Genomic DNA, 9,811 nt, shown 5'->3' with positions numbered 1-9,811 from the left:
ATATAATTCTTGTGAAATTTTTATTTATTTTATTTTATTTTTATTTGCATTTATATTCAAAATAATATTATAATATATTGAAACGTTGTGTAGTTGAATAGATTATATGAAAGAAAAGTTTATGTTATCATACTTTTTAACGAAACTCCTTTTTTGCTAGAAAGAAAGTCTAGTGTATTCTAGTATTGACCCTAGTGTAACATGAACTTACATTGTTTTATATTTTAATGTAATAGAATAATGTTGTTGCATTAATAATGATTCCATTTATCATAACTTTCTTTTGAAGTTAGCAATACTTCAACATTTTCCAAACAACCGTGTACAATTATTATTATGAATGTGCGAAGAGTTAACTGTTCAACCTATTTTTTAGAATGCCCTCCAGGATCTTGGGGCGTGCAATGCATGCAGAAATGCGAATGTGCCGAAGAGGTTATTTGCGATTCTAAAAACGGCAATTGTCGTTGCCCAGCAGGTTTATGGGGATTAAGGTAATACTTAATCATAATTATTCAACACAGTTTCGTATAGAATAAAATAAATAATTTGATTACAATTACAATTAGATGTGAAAACTCGTGCAATTGTAATGAACCTAATAGCAATTGTAATCCTGAAACTGGACAATGCACTTCCTTCACAATAACCGACATACGTTCTTCATCCGAAAACATAAATGAAGTTAAATTATTTAATACAGAAATAATGGACTATGAAAAAGAAACGACTGATCTTTCTTGGACTACTGAACACATTATGAAGGAAGGTACATATTATACGCGTTTTATATGACGATAATAAAAGCTTTTAACGAAATTATCATAACTTGTTGTTGTAAATTAATGAATAATGTAAAAATATAAAATTCTTGTGAACTGTCGACACATTTGACATTGCACAAGAATTTCTTGATATTTTCTATTTTTTTTCTTTCTTTCTTCCTTCCATCATTAAATATCTCAAAGAAATATCGATTATACGTTACCAAATTACATGACTTATCTTGTAAAACTTTTAATTATCACGATTAGATATTGTAAGAGCTTTTATTAGTTCCCAATTAGTTTCCAACAATCGCGTTCATAGGATGGGATAATTATATCACGCAATCGAGCATGGATAGTAATTTCGAAAGCACAAACAACGAACTAACTTCTCATACAACCGGATTTTATGTTAAAACTAAAACGCATAATCAAGAAGACGATATTACTAGCACAAGCACGGTTAGGCCAGTGATCGTCCTTGTCTCTGTTCCGGAACGACAAAAAACTATATTGACAAAAGATCGAAATAAATTTGCGTTAAAGGATGCATTTTTAGGACATTTAAAGGAAAAAGGTGAACTTCGTGATGGGCTATCATTGAAAACTGATTATGTCAAAACTATTCATAAAGGTTCGTATATTCGTCAAATATTATATTAATAAAATAACATTGAAATTAATGAAACCCATAAACAATTGGAAAAATTTTTATACGATTTAATCTAATGTATGTTTATTTTTAAAGATATAACACAAATAAATTATCTTTAAATAAATATATTAAATAAGAGTTCGATATATAAATAATCTATTATGAGATAATTTTAAATTGAGACAATAAATATCACTTGATTTGATTTATATGTTTTATTCGATAGAAAATAATACACCAGGTGCATCGATTCCATTGGATATCGCATTAATTATCATAGGATCGATTGTATTTCTCAGTTTAATGTCCGTCGCAATAGTTACGATTATTCATACAAGGACGAAACTTTTCGAAACGGTGAGACTTTCGATTTACAACGACGAGAAAGACAAAAATAACGGACGTGAAAGTGAAAAGCAACAAAGACCATCCGGAAAGATTTCAACGATCATCGATAGTGCACTACCTCGTAAGTAATGTCAGCGACGTTTTCTCTCTTTCACACACACACATACACTTGATTGAAACGTAATTCACGCTTCTATTCTCGATGGTACTTGCCAGTGAAATCTGTGGCGTCCTTGACCTAGCTCATCTCTTTCTCCCTCGTGCGATTCCTTCACGTAATCCTCGCTCGATGACTAAATTTGTTCGTTTTTTTGCTAACTAATCCGATTACCATGAGTACTAACGGGGAAAAAAAAAAAAAAAAAAAAACATAATCCTTCGAAGTTCAACGTTTTATTGATCCACATAGTTATGTCAGTCATATTTATAATTGGATCGCGTTATACATATTAACGGATCAGCTGTCTGTCAATTTTGTTGTTATATGAACTATTTTACGTTTAACTTATTATTATTATTATTATTGCGATAACGACCAAACGTTAGATCTTTTAAATATAAATTTTCAATTTCTATTAAATAATATTAATATAACACGAATTGTTTTAAAAAGATACAATTCAGTAAATTAATTTGACAAAAATTACTCTGTTTACCAATTTTCATTTACATAATATATATCAATAATAAAAATGTTTTTTCTTTATTTTTGTTTATTGTTTTTAAGAAACACCGATACGTACGAATCCAGCAGCATTCTTTTCAAATTTTGAACAAACCGGTACGATTTTACCAACTGGTATAAACATCGAACCAGTAAGTAGTTACGCTAATGGCACCGCAACCATCGGCCTTCGAATTTCCGGCCATCTTCGTGGTAAGTTAAAGAAAACTATTCTTCATTACTATACGTTTTTACTACTCTCGGATAAATCGAAATTACTTTCTAAGCTTAACTTTCACCGTTTCAAACATTTCAGAGTTGTTACAAGAAGATCATTATGACAGACCTCCTACGACCTTGTTACGCCTTCACACGGATTTTGAATCGAATGGTGAACACCTTTATGATGAGATTCCTTTGCAATCAACTGGTCTTTGCTAGCGTAAATGCACGTGATTAACTCGAACGTGATTAACTCGCTCTACTTGAATATATTTCTCTCTCTCTCTGTCTCTGTCTCTCTCTCTTTCTTTTTCTTTTTCTTTCTTTTTTTTACTCCTACTTCGTAGAAAGATACACGGATCAAAAAGAATAGTTCATTGATGAAGTAACAAGTGTGGATAAATATACAAATACACATGTGTGTGTATATGTCAGCAATGTGTTTAAAATAAGAATTTAAGAAAAAAAATCCAACTTAACTGGTTTTCTAACTTACGCATAGCGATTGAACGTACAAGGCTACACGCGAATTGTTGATCATTCATTCGAGAAAATAAACAACACTATTCCTTAATGATCCGATTTGTACACATCTCATTGTGAGTTGTAAATTTATTCAATGGAGAACGTCCAGGGTTTCGAGAAACTTATACAATTATTTATCTTATTTGTACTTTTTTTTTTTTTTTTGTCATAGACTTACGTCAATGCATTCTATCGAATTATCATACGTGCATTAAAGGAAAACTGAATGTTTTTTTTCTTTTTTCGGAAGGAAAAATAAACAATAATTTTGTATTTAGAGATTATAGTAATATATTTCTAAGTACTGTTCGATTATATTAATTTATTTGGAAAATCTTATTAATAATTAGAATTTTGTGATTTATTCATCCGCGTAATTTCTAATGTCTCATATTTAAAATGAAATATCAAACTTTGTATTTGTACGTTAGAATAAGATTACTTTGTTTTCCTTCATATAAATGTTATATATTTATAATTTGTATTTTATTTTAATGGAGAAAAATTCAGATCATTTTGAAATATTATATATGTATGTATCTAATTTATGTACCTCAGTGGATTGTTTTCTATATCGATTTATGAAAATTAGGGCAATGTAACTATCATTATGCGTTTCAATGTAATCTTCTTATAACCCCATAACCCGTTCTTATTAAATAAATCATCGGTAAAAAGAAAAAGAAAAACAAAAAAAAAAGAAGGGAATAGATACGAATAAATGCAGAAAATTATGTCGACGCATAATCGAAAAGAAAGCGATAATATTTTCAAACGAAATTACTTACACATCTTTAGATTTATTGCATTCTTTTTTTCTTTTTCTTTTTTTTTTTTCTTTCATTTTCGATAAAAAAAATCTTTATAGATCAAATAATTTCAACATATTTCCGAGACGAGGTCGACAAAACAATTCCTCGAATAGCAGAATCTCATTCGTCTAATATATAAGTTATTTCTAATATGATATATTACAAAAAATATTTCCTACACAATTGTTTAATAATAATATATTTCAAAGCTAATAAATGTCTCAGGTATTGATACGTCATTTATAATTAAAATAATTCATTGTTTATGTAAAATATAACGAATAATAAATTAATGTAATATTTCTAAATTGATATAACAAATCGATAAATGGAATGAGATATTATTTTAGAAACATCTTGTATAGAATTTCTCGTTATAAGATGAGAAAAATATTGACCTTTGTATATTGTTCTTATCGAATGTGCGTTAAAAGCTCAATCAAAAAGACGAGAAGCGTATGTAAATTTCAGTCTTATTTAGATCGCAGTTCATTCAACATGAAACGATCTATGATCGTGGCGATTTTAATCGCTTATATTGCAATTGTTGGTACTTCGGCATATGAAGGAGTCAAGGGTGGCCATCGTCCTCGTTATCCAACGAGCGCTAATCAGTATGGTGGGCATAACAATAGTAGGCTTTGCTACAAGTCCGTACCGTAAGTACAAAATTATTTATTCTATTTTTTTTTTAATAACAATAATATATAATATTATATCAATCTTTTTTCTTTCGTAATCGCAAACGTTTATAAAATTGTTGTCAATATAAAAATTGAAATAACATTTAACGAAACTAATTCATTTAAAATAATTATAGAGATTACAAATAATGAAAAATTAAAAAAGTTAAAAATTATTCGTATCGTTCTCCTTTGTAGGATTTGACGTATATCAAATGTTTGATAACTTATACTTTTTGTGTTGTTTGTTTTCTTATTCTCACAAAAATATGAAATATTTCAATTATCTATCAAATATATAACTCGCAAAATAAATATTATGATAATACGCGTATCTATATGTGTGTCTTACAAAGTGATTAAAAAATATAAGAATATCGTAAAGAATATTGAAAAAACGAAATTTTATAAGATAACGCGTAAATCAAAGAGATCTAATTGTAAAATGAAATATAAAGAAATGAAATTTTTGCCAATGAATTACGTCTTAAGAGATAGAGATTAGAATTGAGATCAAGGTTACATGATGTGTAATCTTTCGCGTATGTTACATTTACTTATCGAGAGAACGTCAAATGACCTCTGACTATTAAAGTATCTATGTATTTTATACGCGTTCAAAAAACACTGTTTATGTTTAGATACGATCATGCATTAGCTCATAACACGAGCAGCGGAGTACCATACAATACAATTCCCTTGCCTCAAGATAATTATGTGAGTACCTTCGCTTTCACTTATTCTAATAGATTCTAATACTAAAAACAAAACTTAAACTGAAGGAAGAATTTCTTTGTTCTTTTTTTTTTTTTATAAAATCAGGATGGTAATCACGGATTCATAACGATCTTAGATTGTTGCGAGGGTTACAAGCGTAACATTACCACTGGTATCTGCGATTTTCACTGCAAGGAAGGTTGTTATGGTGGCGAATGTACCGGACCAAATCATTGTACCTGCAAGCCCGGCTGGTATCCGGAAAATGGACTCTGTATGCCCGTATGTCAACAACAATGTCAAAAGGACGCTTATTGTTTTTCCCCGAACGTTTGCGCATGTAAATTGGGTTACGACGAGGTGAATGGCGAATGCAAGCCAATCTGTCCCGATGGCTGTAAAAATGGCGACTGTGTCGCACCGCGCGTTTGCAGATGCCGATCTGGTTACGCATTAAATTATCGTCAAGAATGTGGCCCTGTTTGCGAGGGTGGCTGCCCCCATGGCGAATGTACCTCGCCCGGTATTTGTACTTGCTACGAAGGGTGAGCTTCTTTGTGATTTTTTTCTTTTCTTTTCTTATTCATTTTTATCTGAATTCTAAATACTATTCCGTTAAGTTAATTTTGATTTTTTTTTTTCAGATATACCAATCCACCGAATGAACGAGAATCTTGCGTCCCTTATTGTCAAAATAATTGCAACGGTGGTCAATGTATCTCACCTGGTGTCTGTAACTGTATGCAAGGTTACGAACGTAATCCGAACGGTGGATGTTCACCGGATCCCGCTTCGAATCAATGTAGATACGGTTGCGGTGAACACGGCGTTTGCATTGGTGTCAATCGTTGTCGTTGCGAACCAGGATACAAATCAGAACCAGACACGGGTCGATGTATACCAGATAAACGATCAGATCAACCACCCTATGGACAACCTACAAGTCAACCACCTTATGGACGACCAGTCGATCAACCACCTTATGGACAACATACAAATCAACCACCTTATGGACAACATACAAATCAACCACCCTATGGGCAGCATACAAGTCAACCACCCTACGGACAACCAGCTAACCAACCACCTTATGGACGACCAGTAGATCAACCACCCTATGGACAACCAGGAAACCAACCACCTTATGGACAACTAGGAAACCAACCATCCTATGGACAACCAGGAAACCAACCACCCTATGGACAACCAGGAAACCAACCACCCTATGGACAACCAGGAAACCAACCACCCTATGGTCAACCAGGAAACCAACCACCCTATGGACAACCTGGAAACCAACCACCCTATGGACAACCTGGACACCAACCACCTTATGGACAACCGGTCGATCAACCAACTTACGTACGACCAGGCGGTTTACAGACTGGTAACAAATACGAAACTATCTGCGAATTACCCTGTCTGAATGGCGATTGCACCGGCCTCAATCAGTGTACCTGCAAACACGGCTACACATTCGACCAGAATGATCACACAAGAACAAGATGTGTGCCCATTTGCGTTGGTGGTTGTTCTAACGGAATCTGCACGGAGCCAAATCGTTGCATCTGCAACCCAGGTTACAAAAAAGATCTCGGTGTAAAAGGTAGACAAAGATGCATACCGAGCTATTAGACTATTCTACCTAAAGAAATGAGAAATAGAGAAACGGAGATCTATGTATAATACAGAGTTAAATTAATGAAATAAATTAACAATATATTTTGTCCTTTATTATATTTCTTAAAGTCAAAAATATTACTCACAAATTGATCCAAACAAATCCATCGAGTTTTTCTCACACACGCGCGAACGTACCTTGCACCGTTCCAAGATCCTCGGAAAACCTTGACCTAACAGCCGGTAGATAACCGAAACGCTATTAATTCGAGATTATGCTTGGCTTACGAAACTACGGCTTTGCTATTACCCAGACAATTTACCGGACAGTATCGCGTAAGCTCAGATAAATTAATGACAAAAAATTAAAATCCTATCTTAAAAATCTTTTACCTTTTTGTCAAAGATACAAAATATCTTACCGATCGCTATTCAATTTCCGTTCTTATAATTTTAATATAATATCCTGTAATTAATAATACATACGAACTGGAGATAATTCTACGCGAAAAATTAAATCGAAAATGTGATATTAAATTTATTCATATAAGATTTTGTTCACGAAGAAAATAATGTTTGATAATATGTTGAGTGCACGTGAACTTGATTTACAATGAGCTTGCAACAATGAAATCTAAAAGTCTTGTTCGATAAGATAAAAGTAAAACTATTAAAAGTAAACGTATTATAAAAAGTACAAAAATTCTCTCCGAAATATATTAAGATAATGAAGTCCGTTTGAAATTGAATCAAGTGCACTCGTACTCGACAAATTTTCAAAATTATTTTTAAACAAATTTTACTCTACATTACTGACTTATTTTTTCATGTAGAATCACCCTCTTCTCGCTTGTATTACCAAACAGAGAACACCCAGTATATATAATATATGATACATGTAATTTTCCAACGCATCTAATCTATTATATTATATAATTTCAGATATCCATTATACATTCGGAGAAAAAATATTAAAAATCATGTATTAATAGTTTTTCCAGCAATTTAAAATCATTATGATAACAAAAAACTTGTTCTGTGCATCCTGCCTGTTACCGATAATAGAAGATCCTCAGCATGACAAATACAGCAAAAGTCATGGGGTATTAAATCATACCGTCAGTCTTTGACAATCTTTTATACGATACACACTAAAGTCGCGGAAATACATATATTATTAAATTTACATTATATTAAATAGAAACAAAATCGACGGAAGCCATGAAATTGTTATTATTCTTTATTCTTTATATATTCATCGTGAAAATTAAATATTCTTTAACAGAATATTCCCGGGAAAATGGATATTGCAGTAAATTAGTCAGGTAAAAAAATAACTCTTCTGTTATCTACTTCCGTCTAAGATAATTATTTCGCATCGATCACATTTCCATCACAGTTACAAAAAACCACGACTTGTTTCATACCTTGAAAGTTATCGAGAAAAAAAATGGGGACTCTTTTATAAAACAAAATATCGATATAATTATAGAACCGAGGTAAGAGAACGCTTTGTATTCTGTTTTCTAGATTTAAACGATAGAATATGATCATTAAACAAAAGACACCTTCTCTCATTGTCAGTATTACACGGATTTTATCGAAGAGACAACATGCTGTTATCATTACACAATGCAAAACGGGGACTGTATACCCATATGCAATATTCCTTGTGGCCAAGGTAGATGTATAAAACCTAATATGTGCGAATGTTACGATGGATACCTACCATTATCCTTAAAAAATACAGCTTGCATACCCGTTTGCAAGCATTCCTGCGTGCATGGTTATTGTTCGAAACCCAACACTTGCACTTGCGATTCTGGTTATCAAATAAAATCAGACGGATTTACCTGTGAACCAATTTGCAATCCAAAATGTGATTCAGCAACTACTTTCTGTTCGAAACCAAATACCTGCACTTGCAAAGAAGGATACAAACAAATCAAGGACAAGACCTGTGTGCCTATATGCAACGTACCGTGTAAAAATGGCAAGTGCACGGCACCTGATACTTGCACCTGCAATAAGGGATACTCTTTCGACTTTACGAATAAGTTCACATGCAAACCGGTATGCGACAAATGTGTAGATGGAATTTGCACTGCACCGGATATTTGTACCTGCCGTAAAGGCTATTCTTTAACTAAGGAAGGTTATTGCAAGCCAGTTTGTAACAATCCTTGTCATATGGGTATTTGTATCGCACCTGAAACTTGTATGTGCTACGATGGTTATGGTTTACTTATCAATTCGACGAACATATGCGAACCGATTTGTCCAAAAGCGTGTATTAATGGCTACTGCATACATCCTAACGTTTGCAAGTGTCACGATGGTTTTTATCTAACAGGCGACGAGACAAGTTTGCACGTTTGTGTGCCCCGTTGCGAACAACCGTGCGAACCAAACGGAAAGTGCACCGCCCCAAATGTTTGTACCTGTAATGCGGGATACTCGCTCGACAATGAAGTAAGATAAACTACAATATCAATAAAGGTTTCTGATATACAAACATTTTTATCTATTATCTTTTTCATTTTTCTTCAGGGAGCTGTTCACTTTGAAGGTGAATCGGTTTGCAAACCTTTCTGCGAAGAGACATGCATTAATGGATTTTGTGCGGCACCATCTTTCTGCGAGTGTTCGTTAGGATACGAACATTCCGATGTAAATAACGTTTGTATACCATTTTGTGAACCTTCTTGTTGGTCGCATAGCAGTTGCACAGCACCAAATAAATGCACCTGCGATAGAGGATACAAATTAACGACGAAAGAAGTTAATAAAACTCACAC

The 9,811-nt window shown here is 32.9% G+C and overlaps 2 protein-coding genes across 3 annotated transcripts in view; both read left to right on the top strand.

Moving 5' to 3' along the window:
• Positions 1-3,886, top strand: part of LOC106786364 — a 15,145-nt gene extending 11,259 nt beyond the window's left edge. The window contains exons 5-10 of one of the 2 annotated variants that reach the window (XM_014747654.1): positions 377-494; positions 570-769; positions 1,204-1,401; positions 1,649-1,891; positions 2,498-2,647; positions 2,751-3,886. In XM_014747654.1, the coding sequence (XP_014603140.1) occupies positions 377-494; positions 570-769; positions 1,204-1,401; positions 1,649-1,891; positions 2,498-2,647; positions 2,751-2,875 (1,034 nt within the window). In that variant the 3' untranslated portion in view covers positions 2,876-3,886. Of the gene's footprint in view, positions 1-376; positions 495-569; positions 770-1,089; positions 1,402-1,648; positions 1,892-2,497; positions 2,648-2,750 lie in introns of both variants that reach the window. The other variant, XM_014747653.1, reaches the window with a different exon arrangement.
• Positions 3,887-4,441: 555 nt separating this feature from the next.
• The window catches only part of LOC106786318 (multiple epidermal growth factor-like domains protein 10), a 7,618-nt gene continuing 2,248 nt past the window's right edge, over positions 4,442-9,811 (top strand). Inside the window, exons 1-9 of the mRNA XM_014747549.1 lie at positions 4,442-4,652; positions 5,318-5,393; positions 5,499-5,938; positions 6,038-7,026; positions 7,143-7,256; positions 8,215-8,338; positions 8,413-8,512; positions 8,598-9,485; positions 9,564-9,811. Of these exons, the coding sequence (XP_014603035.1) occupies positions 4,492-4,652; positions 5,318-5,393; positions 5,499-5,938; positions 6,038-7,026; positions 7,143-7,256; positions 8,215-8,338; positions 8,413-8,512; positions 8,598-9,485; positions 9,564-9,811 (3,140 nt within the window). The 5' untranslated portion in view covers positions 4,442-4,491. The remainder of the gene's footprint in view (positions 4,653-5,317; positions 5,394-5,498; positions 5,939-6,037; positions 7,027-7,142; positions 7,257-8,214; positions 8,339-8,412; positions 8,513-8,597; positions 9,486-9,563) is intronic.

This window comes from Polistes canadensis, unplaced genomic scaffold (genome assembly GCF_001313835.1).
Source record: "Polistes canadensis isolate GaletaPanama2010 unplaced genomic scaffold, ASM131383v1 scaffold_72, whole genome shotgun sequence".
NCBI classification, from domain to species: Eukaryota; Metazoa; Arthropoda; class Insecta; order Hymenoptera; family Vespidae; genus Polistes; species Polistes canadensis.
The sequence above is the reverse complement of the archived record's forward strand: the minus strand, read 5'-3'. Positions and strand labels throughout refer to the sequence as shown.